At 46.4% G+C, this 17489-nt stretch overlaps 1 protein-coding gene across 3 annotated transcripts in view; it reads right to left on the reverse strand.

Annotated features, from left to right (window-relative positions):
* The window catches only part of ST8SIA1 (ST8 alpha-N-acetyl-neuraminide alpha-2,8-sialyltransferase 1), a 119151-nt gene extending 102324 nt beyond the window's left edge, over positions 1-16827 (reverse strand). Inside the window, exon 1 of one of the 3 annotated variants that reach the window (XM_036889312.2) lies at positions 15632-16827. In XM_036889312.2, the coding sequence (XP_036745207.1) occupies positions 15632-15867 (236 nt within the window). In that variant the 5' untranslated portion in view covers positions 15868-16827. The other 2 variants (XM_036889313.2, XM_036889314.2) reach the window with 2 other exon arrangements.
* Between the last annotated feature and the right edge of the window lie 662 nt (positions 16828-17489).

Below are 17489 nucleotides of genomic sequence, written 5' to 3' on the forward strand. Positions count from 1 at the left end.
TGAAGCCCTGAATATCAGTGTTGGTCTTACTGCAAAGGGGCAGTTCAGCATAGTAAGGGGCCCTACAGCACTAAAGCCCATGAGTCCCAGGGCCAGAAAGACCATTTACCAACTGCCTAACCCTGAGCAAGTTCCTCAAGCCCTTTCTGTTTCAGTTTCTCCATCAATAAAGAGGGCCATCATAGTCTTTTCAAAGTATGGCACTGGAACAACTGGACATTCACAAGCAAACAAAGTGAACCGACCCATAGACCTAACACCCTTCACGAAAATTAACTCAAAATGGATCATGGGCCTACGTACAAAATTCAAAGCTATAAAACTCTTAGAAGATAACATAGGAGAAAACCTAAATGACCTTGGGTATGGCAATGACATTTTAGATACAACACCAAGGACATAGTCCATGAAAGAAATAGTTGATAAGCTGAACTCCACAAAAATTTAGATCTTTTGCTCTGCAAAAGACATTATCAAGAGAATGAGAAGACAAGCCACAGACTGGGAGAAAATATCTGTAAGGACACAGCTGATAAATGACTGTTATCCACAATATACAAAGAACTCATCAAACTCAATAAGGAAACAAACAATTTTTAAGTGGGCCAAAACAAACAAACAAAGTCATAGACACTGAGAATAGGCTGATGATTGCCAGAGGTGGGAGGTGGGGGTTGGGTGAAAAAGGTGGAGGGGGTCAAAAGGTACAAACTTCCAGTTATAAAATTGAGTCAGTCCTAGAGACACAGTATCAGCGTGGTGACTACAGTTAATAATACTATATTGTATATTTACAAGTTGCTAAGAGAGTAAGTCTTAAAAGCTTTCATTACAAGTAAAAAAACTTTTGTAACTGTGTGGTGATGGATGTTAACTAGAGGTTGTTGTGATGATCCTTCTGTAATACACACCAATATCAAATCATTGTACACCTAAATTTAATGTAATGTTATGTGTCAATTATATCTCAATTTTTTTTAACATGGGCCAAAGGCCTTAACAGACACTTCACCTGATGGCATATAAGCATATGAAAAGATGCTCCACATCATACGTCATCAGGAAAAATGCAAATTAAAACAACGTTACAATACACACTTCTCAGAATGGCCAGAATCTGGAAGGCTGACATCACCAAATGCTTGGGAGGACTGCCGAGCAACAGGAACTCGCACTCAGTGCTGGTGAGAGCGCAGAATGATACGGCTTTGGAAGACACTTTGGTGGTTTCTTACAAAATTAAACATATTCTTACCATAAAATCCAGCAATCATTTCCCTGGGTATTTAGTCAAAGGAGCTGGAAATACACCCACACAAAAACCTGCACACACCTGTTTAGAGCAGCGTTATCCCTAACTGGCAAAACTCTGAAGCAAACAAGATGTCCTTCAGCAGGTAAAGGATAAACAAACGGTGGTACGGCGAGACAGTGGACTATTATGGAGTGCTAAAATGCAATGAGCCATCAAGCCATGAAACGACATGGAGGAAACATAAATGCATTATTATGAAGTGAAAGAAGCCAATATGAAGAAGGTTACCTGTTGTAGGATTCCAACTATGTGACATTCTGGGAAAGGCAAAACTATGGAGACAATAAAAAGCTCAGTGGTTGCTAGGGGTTGGGCTGGGGGGAGGGATGAACACGCGGGACACAGAGGATTCCTGGGGCAGTGTAACTGCTCTGCGTGATCCTGCAATGATGAATCCACATCACTATACATTTGGTCAAACTTAAAGAATGTACAAAAACAAGAATGAGTCCTAAGGTAAACTATGGACTCTGGGTGACAATGATGTGTCAATGTAGGTCCCTCAATTGTAACAAATGTCCCTCTCTGCGGGTAGGGGAATGTTGATAATGGGCATGTTATGTACATGCAGGGGCAAAAGGTACATGGGAAATCTCTGTAGCTTCCTCTTAATTTTGCTATGAACCAAAAAATGCTCTAAAAAAAACAGGACCAAAACTCCCAGCCTGCTTGTGGGGACTTTCAAGGAGGAAGGGAAGCATGAGCCGAGGAATGAGGGTGTTGTCTAGAAGCTGTGGACAACCTTCAGCTGGAAGCCAGCAGGGAAATAGCAATGTCCCTCAAAGCGCCACAAGGAAATGAATTCTGCCAACAACCTGGACAAGGAAGGGAATGGATCTTCCTGTGGAGCCTCTGGAAAGGAACGCAGCCTGCTGACACTTGGATTTTAACCCACTGAGACCCACATTAGACTTCTGTTCCACAGAAACATAAAATAATTTGTGTGGTTTCGGTGGGTGGGGGGAGGACTATCTTAGAGGGCTATTATGATGATGTTAACATACATGAAGTATTTAAGAGGGCCTGACACACAGTAAGCATTCATTAAATGCTACCTCTCAGCACCGCCTACAATCTAAATGGCCTTAGGGAAATCATTACTCACAGCCTGAATCTTTGTAAAATAAGGATAATAATGTCTCCCTCATAGAGTATTTGTTAACGCTAAGTGATAATGCTGTGTGAAGTGCTTAAAATACTGCCTGGCATATGGCAGACACAAAATAACTAACAACTATACTATTAAAAATAACATCAATTATTTTCTGAAAAATGGAGCTGATATTAAAATCTAGGGTTAGATTTCCTGATGGAGCACCACACACGAAAGCATCTCGCATTGTGCTTGCACCAATGTGATTGGTGACCGACACGTCAATTAAATAGCAACTTAATTCTCCAGAGTGTATCTCTATTTTAAAAGTCCAAAGAGAATTTGGGGGACTGCTTATAAGTTATAAATCTTGAAATCTGATTCACTAAGAGCAATCGTCTGACTTCTTTACCGGTTCTTTCTTTTTGTAACTGGATGACCAGTGCGATTGCATGTCGGAAACATGGTTGACAAGCTGGAGGCACAGCTGCTTCTCATTGAGCTGAGAGAGCCAGTGGATGGATATATGGCCCGCCCCCGGAGTTTGTGGGGGCATTGATTTGAATCCATCCAAATGACCAGAACCACTCCTCAATCCTGGTCAACATAAAAGTAAAATTGGGAGCGAGAGGAGCCCGTGGAGGAGAGGAAATTCTTCTCTTTCCTGATGAAAAGAGAGCATCTCATGAGGACTGGAAGGCCTGGCTGCAGGGGGAGCTCCCCAGCTAGCGTCTGCTTAGCCAGCATACTTGTCTGTCTGCCCCCAAGCTTCCTGAACAGGAAGAAAAAGGAAATGAGAAAGGTTTTTGTAATGGTACAAAAACTTACTCTGGAGACAGGTATAACGAAATAGGAGATCTATTCCTTTTACTTGGAAATTATGGTCACAGGCCAAAACTGAGAGCAGCATGTGCCAAGTACCCCATCCTGCAAGTTCAGAAAGCCGCCAGCAGTCGGAGCCCGCCCCCTCTCTACAGGGTGTCTAAGGGACACCAGAGCAAGAGAAACAGCCCTGCCACCACTCAGCTGCTTTCTCCTTGGAAAGGCCCCGAACTACAAGCAGCCTTGGGAACGCCCGTGCCAGGGAGGCTACTGCCTCTCCATGCCCCGGACAGGGGAGACGAGTGCTTTCCGTCGCGGCCACCAGGGAGGAAGGAGGGGCAGGGCAGGTTCCAAACGAACCACCTGTAGAGACCGAGAGGGTGTGCAATCAAGGGCAACAGTTCACAGCGCTTGTTCACTGCACTGGCCTGGAGCTATCGGTGTGAAAGTTAATACAGAGAAACCTCACTAAGACCCAGCAGAGGGGACGGAAAGGGGGGCTGTCATCAGGCCATACCACTCCAGGAGCAAGGACTGTCAATCAAAGACCCCCGACTCGAAGACTGAATCACCAATCACAGGGCCCCACGGGGAAACACGGACATTGCCCCTCCTGCAAGGAATTCACCACCCCAGCAACGGAATCCGGAAGGACCGGCACGGCCCTGAACTCTTGCTTTTCCCCAATGGACTTTAGTTCAAAACAGCCCCTCCCAACTTCCTCCTTCTCCATAAAATAAAGGTCCTCGTCTTGGTTTGTTTGGACTAGCCTATGTGGCTTCCTTGTCCCAAGTTGCAATTCTCTGCTATTCTTGAATAAATCCTTTTTTTGCTGGTAAAGTAAGTATTTAAGGTCAACCCTAGAAAGGAGCAACAGAAATAGAAAAAAATATGGTGGGGCAGAGAGTAGGTGGCCGTGAACAAAACCCTTTGGTGTGGCAAGGATGGGGGGCTGCCTGTGGACAGAGCATTTTTTACCAATTCGTGTTCCACGTAGAAGGCTGCCCACCACGCCAAGGAACTAGGGCAGTTTGCTCTCAGAAGACGGGTCAGCTTGTCAGGGTTCAAGCGAGAAGCCACACTCACCAACAGAGACAGATCTATGAATATTCATATACCCCCTGCCAATGAGAAGAAAGCAGCTCCCAGGGGGGGCGGAGCGCAGCTCTTGGCAGAAAATGCTCTTCACGCTGCCGCTCCAAGCTCCAAGCTCCTGGAGGGTCAGGGGCAGCCGAGCAGGCAGGGATGGTAGCTACAGGAGTTTTCACTGTGCTTTAAAATAAGCAAAACTGAGCTAAATGCCAGAATACGACTGTCCCAATAATCAACGTGGATGAAAATTGATAAAATCTGGCCAAGATGGTCCGAGACCCACCGGAGCCCGCTAAGTGGGGTGGAGAGTCAGGGTCAGAGGTACATTCTACATGGCACAGTTGTTGTAGTTATTAGAAAAAAATAAAAAGCCTTTGTGCTTTTACCCCAAATTGAGACTCCTCAATCCACAGCCTCCTATTTCCCGCCCGCCCCGCCCCTCCCCCCTCAAGCGCCCTGTCCTTTTCTCCATAGCGCAGGAGTGCTGGTTGGGTGGAGATGAGTTACTTACAGAGTGAACAATCCCCACCCAAGCCAGCCTGCCGCTCAGTCTCTTATTCTATCAGTCACTGAGTTTTGCTTTTCCCCCACGGACTCTAATATCTTAGAGCAAAGTTTTAAAGGGCCCTTCCTCTCTCACATTTCCCATGTTGCACAGGGTCATCAGAATCAAAAGATACACCACAGAACTGCACACCGGCCTCTGGCCTCACCATCACAATGCAGGCCAGACCAGAGTGGACCAGAGGAGGGACTTGGCCCTCTCGGGTCTGTACCAAACACAGACACAGCTAAAGTCTGCGAGTGAACTTCAACGGGGCTTGTTTTTCCTCCATAAAAAGGAGTTGAGTGACTTTTTTGGAGAATATCACTGTTCTTTTTAAAAAGTATGCCCGGTGCTAATGCCCTGGGGCGAATGAACATGACCTCTGGGCCAACTACTTTATTCTCATTCCCTAGCAATGAGCCAGCCGCACAGAAGGCACTGAACAGGATTTGCTGAACAGAGGAATGAGCAAAGGAGTGAAGAAAATGAATTGGTAGTGAATGTTTATACATGGAATCTTCGTATGAGGCAATAAATGGAACTACCCCTGAAAGGTATTCAGGTGATGTCTACAAGCCTTTCAGACAATCTAATGTTTTCATTCACACAGCTAATATTTAATTAGACATTTAACAAGACTATGTTGAGGGAGTGGAGACAGAGAAGTAGAACCAAGACTCGATTTCTGACCCGAAAGCACCCAACCAATGGTGTCCACAGCTGCTTCAAATGGGTGTAAGGGAGAAGGTAGAGATGATACAGGACAGTGTCACCCAATCACCAGCACCCAACCTCCAAAAACCCCACCCAACAAAATATCATCATGGGCTCCTTGTGCCTTTTTGTTGCACCCTCACCCTCCACACAGGTACATATGGTCTGCTCCAGATTTCTAGCCCAAGGCTCTTAATTTTACAAAACAGGAAAATGACTTTAAAATAACAGTTATAAAACAGAACTGTTTACTTAAGATGTTTTTCCTTGAAATCTGTATTTATCATAAGTGACAGTTCATTTTCCTTTTTAAAATTGGTCTTTGAAATTGCTGAGGTCCTAGAAAAATGATGCAAGTGGGTCCATAAAGGCATTTCTTTTTAAACGTAAATGAAACACCAAGCTAGTTATCAACTGTGCTGTACATGGAGAGGATAACCATGGCAGATAAAATAAAGGTACACACTCCAGGGCGCTAAACAAATTCCTCTTAGCGAGGTCTCCACGTTGCTTAGCGAGGGAGGCCGCCACTGTGCATGCGCAGTTGTATGGGAATCTTTCCCAAACTGCTTTGGCCTCCTGGAAATTTCCTGAGGAGAATCTCTTCATTTAATATTGACAATTGTATGTTTCATATTTATACAATCACTATCCAAACTGAAATGGAAGAAACCTCAAGCCTGCCCTTACCTAAAGTCAAGATTTTCTATGAACAACAAGGAAACCAGTTATAAGAACTGATGGTAGGGGGAAAAGAAACCTGTGAAGAAACTACTTTGAGAGATTTATACTATGAAAATAAACAGATTAATGTTTAAGACATAAACACAAAGATGTTCATCACAGCATTATTTATAAAGGTGAGAAATTACAATAACATGAACATCCAATAACAGCGGATTAGTTGAATACATTAACTATCCTAACCCAGGAAAATCTCACAGCCCCTAAAAAGGGATAATGTTGAACACTGATACTCAAAAGATATTCAGAATACACTGTCAAACTCATATTTTCATTTTATACACACACACACAGAAACATTGAATGGTCTGGAGCAATATATACCAAAATATGGGCAATGTTTGTCTCTAGTCACTTCTACAAAGGAAAATCGTGCTGCTCTTACTGAAATGCCAACTTTGAGAAAGCAGAATTCTTTAAGGAGGCTTTTGATTTCTCCTGCTCACTATATGCCAAATTTATATGAAGAAATATTTAAAGAACAAAACCTGTGTCAAATTTTGATCTTCTTTTTAAGGATCCTTTTGTAGAAAGTAATTTGTTCCAATATGGTAACATTAAAAAAAAACAAACTCACAGTTAATAATTTTTCTCCAAGATGAAAATCATAAAGCTATTTTATCACAAGCTTCAAAGTTAAAGATTAATTAATTACATGGGAAATGTTTTAAAAAAAGGATCATTGAGTGAATAAAAGAGGACATAAAACTAAATATACAAAATACACACAATTTAGTAATGCATACATATGTGAACAACTTTGCCCAAAAGAAACAGTGTTCACAATGAGTATTTCTGAGGGATAGAATTATCAGTGTTTTTTTTTTCTCCTTTTTATTACATTTCAAACATTTCTACAGCAAGTATCTATTACTTCCAAAACCAGACAAATAATAAACATTATAAATTTTTAGGTAAGCATGGGGGACATGAAAGAATATTTGTTCTATCAATGATTAAAACAAGCAATTTGTCCAAAACAAAAAAAGCCCTTTCTCATTACAGTCACTTGGAAATCTCTGGTTGTACACTGTTTCTTAAGCCCTGAATGATGGAGAAAGTGTCGCTGTGAATTCATTTCAGCTTCCTCCTGGCACCTAATTAAGGGAGTGACACAGCTCGTATGGTCTGGGCTGCTTCCCCCTCATGCAGTGCCACAGCCAGAAGACAGTCCCAGAAAGGGAGAGAATAGTCGCTTCAAAACTCAGTATAATCATCTGAAACAAATTATAATCCTTGGAACATCCTAAAGAAATCTATTACTAGAGTTCTCACTGACTTCACCAATGACACTAGCTAGACTGTAAGTTTTGCCCAATCAGGACCATGTCTTACTTTCATCACTGTATCCCAGTGCCTACCTGTGAAGCAATAGGCACTGAGTAAATGTGGATGAACAAATAGGTGATTTGTGGCCGGGCTCTTCTGCTCTCTTCCTTAAAAATCTGCTGGCCACTTTACAGCATCCTTAGCCCTAACGCTATGGAAAAAAGGGTGTCACAAGGTCACATTTCACCGGCATATATTCCATGACTGAAGGTACAAGAAACAGGCACAGCATGTATCCCAGGAAGCAGCTTTTCTCATCATTATGGCTTAATAATTAGCAATTATTCAGCACCTAATCCTCTGAGGCTAAGTACTGCCACCCACAGCTAAGGCTCTGGATGGCCAAGTAAATTTTTCAAGGTCACAAGGTTAATAAACGACAGAACCAGAATCAAAACCTGATTCTCTGCGGCCCCGAAGTCTGGACCCTTCTTAGATGGGAACAAGCATCCTGTCATCTCAAGCCACATGAGGATGGCTATGGATTCTACACTAATTACCTCACTTAATGAGCAGCATAAGCCCATGAAGTGGGTTGGCACAGTATATCATTTTTCAGTTGACAAAACAAAGCAACAGAGGGGTAAAGCAACTTGCCCAAGGTCACACAGCTCCCAATGGAGCCAAAACAGAATGAAATGCTGAAAGCACTGTATTTTTCTAGAGATCTATCAACTCCATCACAAAGGATCGCTTTAATGATACAGAGTCAGCATAACTTCCATTCACAACCGTAACAAGAAAAACAACTTTTATTTCTCTTGAGTTGCAACCTACACATTTTACAGTATAATCCGGCTCACACCCAGAGACTGGACATTTAGATAGGGATTTGAGTTTAGGATGCCCACCATCACTTCCCACTTTATTCTTCCCAAGGCACATTTCAAAACAACCACTTAGACTTAAGGTGCTGAGAAGTTAGTGGCCTCACCCCCAACATCTGGACACGCTACCCTGTTCTCCATCTCCTGCTCACTCACGACCTGGGATGGGGAACTGCCCTTTCCCCAGCTCACTGCACCCCTCGATTCTGGGATCTATAAGTAATGAGTAATAAATCTTGTGACTCCAACTCCTATATGTGGGTGTCCTGAAACTGCTTCTTCAATTTGCACTCCCCAAAGTGGAAGCTCAGATGCTGAAGGAGCTCCCTGCCGCCTTGCAGGGCAGCTTGGGCCTCCTCATTCAGAAGGTCGTAATCTGCATATTCTTTTTCTCTTTAATCTGCATATTCTTATTTCAATATATCAGCTCCAGCTTCCTACCACAACTTTGCCAACACACCAACTGGCCGTGAGCTACACTAACACAGCTATTCAACTGGTTCGACTAGCTCCCCAAATACTCCTCTCCAAAATGAAGACTAATACACCTTCATTTGGGTTCTATCGTCCCGTCCCTTTCCCTGGACAAACATGCCTGAAGAACAACCTGGAATGCCAGATTCAAATTCAGGCTTCTCAAATTTGAAGTTTGGGACCGGGACGTGTTATCACAGGAAGAGTCCCCAGGCCACGTGTACACGGGAACCCACCCAGGCCCATGTCCAAGTTCCTTCCACAGTGTCCCCATCCTGCAAAGAGCTGCTCCTTGGTCACCCCTTAATGGGGCAGGCCACTCTCCAGATGAGGGCTGGGGAATGTCCCCTGCAGGCAGGCAGCCTGTGGAGGTGGGCTTGCTCATCTGAGCCAGGAATTCCAGGGTCTACGAAGACTTGGCACCATTGAGAAGGGGTGAACCCAGGGGAGGAGCAGAGTGGGTCCGCCAGAACACAGAACGCGGAGCATGAAAGAGCTCCTCTTGCCAGGGTCTAAGGGAGATTCTGATGAGAGCCCTTGCCAGCTCCCACACAGCTTTCAATAGAGACAGCTGCTTATAGTAAATTTCCCAAAGTCTTCCCCCCTCCCTACCCTTCCCTAATCAAGACCTGGCCATCTATCAAAATATATTCACTCCTCTGCTAGTACTCAAAGAATTTATATATAAGTTCATAGTTTCCAAATGTAGCTCTTAATTACATGATATTTTCTGGGTTTTAAAAATCCTGTCAACCACGTTGGTTTTGCTTTTCTAAAGCAGTGACTCTTAACCGGGGGCAATTTTTCCCCCCAGGAGACATCCTGCTAAGTCTGGAGACATAGTGGGCTGTCTCACTTAGTGGAGAGAGGCCGTGGATGCTGGTAAACATTCTACAGTGTGCAGGACAGCCCCCTCCACAAAGAATTACACAGCTCAGAACGTGAGCAGCCCTGAGACTGGGAAACCCTGCCCTCGAGCAGGAACTCTTCGAGAATAGAGAGAATGTCATTTACTCCTATGATCCCCTCATCTGGTCCCACACATTTCTAAAGTATTCATTCAGGCAGTAACTCAACGAAGACTGCTGTGCTAGGGACTGTGCTCAGCTCGGGGAATATAAATATGAATGAGTCAGCAAAAAAGGCAGACAACCTGGTACTTTTAATCTAGCATGGAAAATGCACCTGTCACTACCAGGTATGGGTACATTTATCTGTGTATGTTTCCCTTCATTAGCCCATACATTTCAAGAAAGTAAGAATTTTGTTAAGTTCACTGTTCTATGTTCCAGCAGCTTCTATGGTTAATAGTGGTAGACATATTGTAGCAAATATTTTTGGAAACTGAAAGAAATGCAATAATATGCACAAGGTATTTTTTAAAAAACAGAGATGAGGTGCTTCTAACAGCCTAGAGAGGCAGGAAGGAGTAAGGGAAGCTGCCTTGAGGAAAGCTAATATGGATTAAATACCAAACATATGCCAGAAACAGTTCTGAGCCATTTTCAATGTATTACCTATTCTAAACGCACAGCAATCCTACAAGAAGCCAGATGAGGAAATGGACAAGGAAGGCTGACGTGCTCAAGAGCACAGCGAACGGTGGATCAGGATTTGAGCAGAGCTAACTTCAGAACCTTTGCTCCTAAGCATGATTAAGTTCTATCAAGAGATAAGTAAGAACTGGCCAGATGAAGGGCGGGGTTGCCCTTGAAGGGAAGGCACTCCAGATAGAGGGAATTACCCAAGCACAACCAACACAGCCTGGCTCATTTCAGGAACTGTAACTCTTATCGATACTACTGCAGCATAAAGAGGGACACCGACGAAAGATGATATTAGAGAAGTAATCATGGCCAGATGACAAGAGGTATAGGCAGCAGTGCCTCCCTTATCCAAAATTAACAGGGAACAAGCATAAAGCTTAGAATCAAATAGCTCTGGGTTGGAAACCCAACCCTACCATGTTGTTTATGGATCTCTCTGAGTCACATTTCTGCATCTGTAAAACAAAGAACATAAGAATACACACTTTATAAAGCAGCTACTGGAACACAAGGTAACAGATAATAACACTTTATGTGTCCAGTCAATGTTTGTGATTTATCTCTGCTATTTGTGGTTATTACTAACAACATTTTTTCACTTTCCTAAATGCACAACATAACTAAAGCTTATTTTCTTAAGTGCCAAACATATTAAGCCACCTTTTTCCTAAGCTACTTTTTAAGGTGAATTCCACAAATCCCCAACATACACTTACACCCAATGAACACAGACAGCCGCTCCTACTTCTCATCCCTCCCGTCCCCAGGGCCCTTCTGCTGCCCTCAGGGCCCAGAAATCCCTGGAGCTGCCAGTGTCCATAGATTTCAAAAACAGGGACAGAAGAGAAGCCACACAACACTGAAATGTTCAGAGTAGTGTTTCGCTGAGAATTTGGGAAAGGCAAGAAGAATACGACTGCTTAGAGTAAAGGTTACCACCCAGTGAGTACACAGATTCTCAAAGCACCTTGGTGCGGCAGCGCCTCTCCCCAAATCCACCAGGAACAGGGATGTGCCATCTGGGCCAGCAGCTGACACGCAGCCAGTGCCCTTGCGTGCTTGGGATTTGTTCCCTTCTCGTGAGCCGCACCACAAGCCCGTTCAGAGACTGCGACCTGGCTTCCACCTATCCTCGCCCGCCTCCTTTTCTGCTCTGTTCTCCATGGGTGCGTTAACAACTTCCTGTTCAGGAAGCACACCGGGCAATCGCGCACTTCCCGGCTTGGCCCAGGTACTGTTCTCTCTGTCGGGAACATCCTTCTGCCCTCACCTCTTACGGCCACCCCACCTTACCATCCTTCAAGGCTTAGTACAAACACGGCCCCCTCTGATTTCCCTCCTTCTGGTAAAATTAAATGCCCTGTTCTGCAGACCTCCCCAGCCCTTTGCCTGTATTTCTATAGTCATAATAACCATGTACATAGCAAACATCATTCTAGGTGCTTTCTGTATGCTATCACGTAAGTTTCACTACACGCTTGTAAGAAATTATTACAAACCCCATTTCATAAATGGGGGTACGGAAGCTCTGAGAACTGAATTTATCAGTCATCACACATGTAGGAAGGGATATAGCCAGAATTTCAACCATGTTCTGACAGTTCCCAAATCTGAAAATTTTTCACTCTGCTCTGTCGCCTCTTTGACGGCCAGTTGGTTAGCTAGCTGTATACACAGATGCCTAGCCCGTGGGATTGCAGCAAACCCATGGATAGCAGGGTCTGGGCATGCTCATCCTTATAAATGTGGATAATAATGCATCCATTCATACAAGGTTCTTAGGAAGATTAAATGAGACATCACATTAAAGCACTTAGCATAAGGCTATGCTGATAAGTACCTAATAATTTGCAGGTTTTGTTGTTATTGTTATGTTATTAGCATGTCAGGTCCATGAATAAAGCCTTGCACATAAATTTTGAGCTGAAGTTTATTTCTGAAAAGCAAATGAAATGCCAACCCTGCACGGCAGATGAAAAAAGAAACAAATGCCATTTGGGTTTGGTAATTCCCCACACTACTTGACTATTCAGTCAGACACAACGAGAGTTACGTGCAAACTTTCTTAAGTTTCTGTGACAGAGTCAACCGACTTCTTTATCTTTCTATTGCCATGTGGATATCAGGAAAGTTTCCTGTTTAGTTCAAAACTCTTGCAGTTTTGTTCCATGCTTGCTGCCTTCTCCTAGGTGATGTGTCATGACTTCCCTCTGAGAAGTCAGTACTTAACCAGTTCTGAGCTAGGAGAAGAAAAATCACAAAAATAAATGGAAGCACAGAGAGCAAAATGGAATCTGAAATTCTGGTGCTTCTGCACATCATACAACACTCTTTTTTGTCCTCACAGCATTTAAATCATCCCATTTCTTTACTTGGTTGTTTTTGCCAGTCACCCACTAGGTGTCACAGAGCTATCTGTCCATCCTGTGCATGGTTATAACCCCAGGGCCTAACTCACAGCTGGTGCAGAGATGTTACTCGTTAAACACTGGTCGATTGATTGACTGTAATTATTAACTTATGTATGTATGTATATATGGACGTATTCATGGCACCATTCCATGGTTTACAAGTAAACGGGCCTATATCCCACACACAAGCCTATACTGTACATTTGTACACATACATTTGTATTTGTGCAGAAAATATTCCAGACTGGGAAGCACAGATACCTGTTTGCCAAATTTGTAACTCCTTAACATAACAAATGCTTCTGGCTGAGCTGTCTAACATTTGACAAACATACACTACTATCCACATACAAACAATCCAGATATTTAAAAAACAGTGCATTTTATTAAACATGCAGACTAAAAAATTTTCACTTAACACACCTTGATATTTTACTGTCTTTTAAAATTCCCCGTCCCTTCTTATTAGCTTCTGAGTAAAGGGGGTGGCGGGGAGAGGAAAGATAGGCAGAATATGGACCACTAATGTTTCTCTGCAAATGTGGCAGGTAAAATGCTCCAAATTCCGATGGGCTGGCCGGCTGTCCTTACTTAAAGTGTAACATCTACAGAACATTATAATTTATAACACCATAACTGGGTAAATGTGCCAGACACTTGGCATCAGTTTTTTATTTAGACCTTATACCAACCCTGCATGGCAGACGATATTATCCCTGTTTATAAATAAGGAAACAAAGACTCAAAGAGCTGGACTAACTTGCCAGAGATACTCTGCTGCTTATCTAGTCATGGCACAGTCAGCCTAAAGCTGCAGGATTCTACTTCCAAGCCCAAACTCTTTTCAATGAGCAACGGTGCCTCTTACACAGTTTCATAGATGCTAATTTTGAGGGATATATATTTAGGCACTTTTTACAATGTATGGCTTTCAATAAGTAATTCTGCACACGGACATTCAGACCAAATGACAGCGAAAGCCACTGAAGATTACCCCAGGCTATAGACAGCAAGGGGTAAATGTGTCTCAGAAACCATCAGCCTGTGTTTCTCAAAATACAAGACATTTTCCACTTGATTATGTCCTCCAAAAGGAATCTCTTCTCAAACAGAACTTCATTATTCCGACTCCTATACAAAAAAAAAAAATGGACTCTTTCATTGCAACCCAATGGGAAGTTCTTAATTCATTTCCTTACGTTACTTGAAATGAAAGTGCTTTCTGTCTTTAGGGGAGAGGATTATTTATTACTGGATGCTAATGTCTTCTGGGTGCTTTTGAGTCCAACAATCAATACCACGAAGGCGAGAGAGAATTAGTCCTTATGTACTTTTAAGGGGAATATGGTTATTTTTAACCTTAATGATAGCAGAGTTCTAAGAAGAGAGAGAAGGAAAGTCTTCCCTCCCAGTGTAAAGAATTCAGTGGTCTTCCCCTTCAAGAGCTGGCTATTATCTCTCCGACCTTCTTTCCAGGAGCAGGTTTGACAGGAGAAAGGAAACCATGTACTTCAAAAGTTTTTTGTTTTTAATGCAAAGGTGTTTCTGAACATTTGTAACTACAGTTAAGAAAAATGTTTACGTTGCCCCTCGGCGGCCCAGACACTGCTTGGAAAGCTCTGATGCAGAGCAAAGGAGAGCCCTCCCCACCCCAGCCCACTGCACTCTCAGGAAAAGCCAACTAAACGGCATCTTCATCCAGGCACTGCAGGTGAGAGGGGCACCTGGCAGTGATGGTGGCACTGGGGTGTCCCTTCCTCATGTCCAGAGAAGTGAAGAGGAAGGGGAAGCTGCTCCTGCCTTCCTTTGAACCGAACTACACAACCCCTACTGCCAAGAACATATTTTTAGACACGTAAACTGCAATTCCCAGACAGGAAGGCAAACTACAACCTCTGAGGCATCCTCAGAGTTCAGATCTCCAACCTGGTTTCAGGTTTTTGTTTCGCTTTCTGATTTCAAGTCATTTCCTAAAGTACATCTCCCATCCTCCAGAAGGCAGCCACAGTCTAAGCCGAGCAAAAGACCCGGGAACTTTAGAGCTTTATGGAAGGAAAATCCCACATTTCAAAGGTACATGACCTTGGGGAAGTAAGTCCTCTTTCTGGAGACTGGGTTTGTGGGTAGAAGACAGGAGTCTAAGAATGGCTGTTACCAGAGAGTTGTTGAGACTTCAATAAAAATCACACAGGAGTCGGATCTCAGGAGGGCATCAGTAAGCGCCCTGGGTCTGTTCGGGACACTTTGCACAAAGCAGAGGGATCCTGGCTGGGTTTCCCTGTTCTCACCGCCCAGGACTTGCCCATCACTCCCTCATTAGTGAGTCACGTTACCAATCATTCACCTAAGCTCAGGAAGACACCTCTCACCTGCTTCTAGTTCTCTACAGCTTCAAAGGTCTGCAGAGCCCAAGGGTCAAGGTTGGCCTGGGTTCTCCTTCCCACCGGTTATCCGCAAACCTCCGAATGCAATTCAAGCTTGGGAAGAAATATATACAGGCTTCACACGGGCAAAGCAGCTGTCTGCCCGCGTCTCGGGGTAAGGGATGGAGAAGGCACCTGCCTGAAGTCTCCGTTCGGAAATGACACGGAAAGAGTAGGACAAGAAGGACGGGAGGAGAGGGACGCCTCCGCGAGGCGGTCCTCGCCGGTGACCCTGTCCTCCAGGCACCGCGAGTAAAGGACGCGATGGGGAGAAGCCGCGAGGGGAGAAGTACCTGAAGACTCTGGCCGCCGTCTGGTTCCTCCTCCACGCCGTGCCCTGTTGCAACACCCCCTGCACGATCTCCTTCTCGTTGGGCAGCCGGTACACTGGGAAGATGTAGAGCCAACAGAGGACCACGACGCAGAGCGCGCTGGCTCCCACCGGCAGCCGGATCCGCGGGAGCGTCCACGCCAGGACTGCCATGGCCCCTCTGGACGTGTGTCTCCGGGCCCGCCCGCAGGCGTTCATCTCAGCCCCGGGGTCCGGGGGGCGAGGGCCGGGGCCTCAGCACAGCGCCAGGGCCAAGTGGCAGCGGAGGGTGCCCCCGCGCCTGCCCCCCATGCACACGCACCTTTCGCTTTCTTGCTTCCACTCGCGCGCACGCTTCTTCGGCCCCTAGGGCCCCAAAGGTCAGCGCAAGGATTTTTCTTTTTTAATGCAACTTTTCCAAGGCTTTCTTTCAAGGGGAAGTGGCCGGAGAGCAAGTCACGAGCTATGGCCAGGGTCGCTTCCCCTGCAGGAGGCGGGCGCCGGGACCTCCGAGAGCGCGGAGCGCGGCGGCGGCGGCGAGTGGCTCCCGCCGGCTCTGCGGCATCACGGCCGCCCGCGGCGCGGGTCCGGGCACAGGCTCAGCGCCCTCCCAGACATCTGGCCGCGGCGTCCCCTCCGAGAGGCGCTCCTGCGCCCTCCGCCGCTCTCCCCGCCTCTCGCGCCGCGGCGCCGCCAGGCACCCCCAGACGCGCGCCCCGCGCCGCGTCCTTGGAAATTTCCACGGCGGCCCGGGACCGTTACCCTGCGCCGGGCTTCTCCGCCTCGGCCTCGGGGACCCGCGCTCCCCACCCCTCCCGGCGAAGAAAAGAACTCGCTCTCATCAGTTAATCTGCGGCGCGCCGCAGCCTTCCGCTGCGCCCCGGACTTCGCAGGCAAACGCCCGGGGATTGGTGGAAATCAAGGTTTCCCCCGCCTCCCCCACTCGCAAAACTGCCTCCTTCGACCCGTTCCGATCCGCGACGCTCGGCTGGAGCGCGCGCCCCTCTCCCGCCCTTGTTCCCTGGGGATGGAGGCAAGCAATAAAAATACCAGCCCCTGCATATATACCCCTGAGGGCGGCAGACACCGGCCAATACCCCGAGCCTGCCGCACGTAGCCCGCGCGCTGGGGCTGTCACCCCGCTGCCGCCACCCTCGTCTCTCTCTGAGGGCTGGTGAGCAACCCGCAGGGAGGCGCGGAGAGGCCGGCGGGGACGCGTTCCTCCCCAGGCCCCCACCCCCATTAGCCGATCCCGGAGGCGACCCCGTGAGCGCGCGCGCACACTCCCTCCCCGAGGCTGGTGGGGCCCGCCGCGCGCGCCCGAGGAGGTGCGTGCACACCGGGGTCCTCCGCCTGGCCGCCGCCCTGCAGGGAGAGACGCCGCTGCATCTGTTCGGGCAGCCGGGGCCCGAGCACGCACACCTAGGACGTGACAGTGCCTTTCGCCTCTTCTACCTTTAAGCTTACAGGGCTGTCTGTTCTTAGACGTCCTTCTCGCTCCACCCGCAAGATGATCGCAACCCTGGCATCAGAAAAGCGCCACCCACCCCCGGACCCGCTCAGCGGAGGGACCTCCCCCCCACACACACACACAGTTAGCCATTTCTGCGCGCCCTGGCGGCCGACGCACAGCTCGGGTACCTCCTAGCGGTTGCCTATTCCATTTGCCTAAGCATTTCATCAAGCATAAAGTGTGCAGGGACAAAGAAATCGGCAGCCTGCTAACCGGGTCAGCTTAGTCATCACGAAACCAGAATCTAAGGCCATAGCTCCACTTGCTCAGCGGACCGGGCTGCCCGTCCAGCGCAGCCTACACCAACTGCTGCGCACCCTGGTATCTT

The sequence above is a fragment of the Manis pentadactyla genome, chromosome 14, assembly GCF_030020395.1.
Source record: "Manis pentadactyla isolate mManPen7 chromosome 14, mManPen7.hap1, whole genome shotgun sequence".
In the NCBI taxonomy this organism is placed as follows: Eukaryota; Metazoa; Chordata; class Mammalia; order Pholidota; family Manidae; genus Manis; species Manis pentadactyla.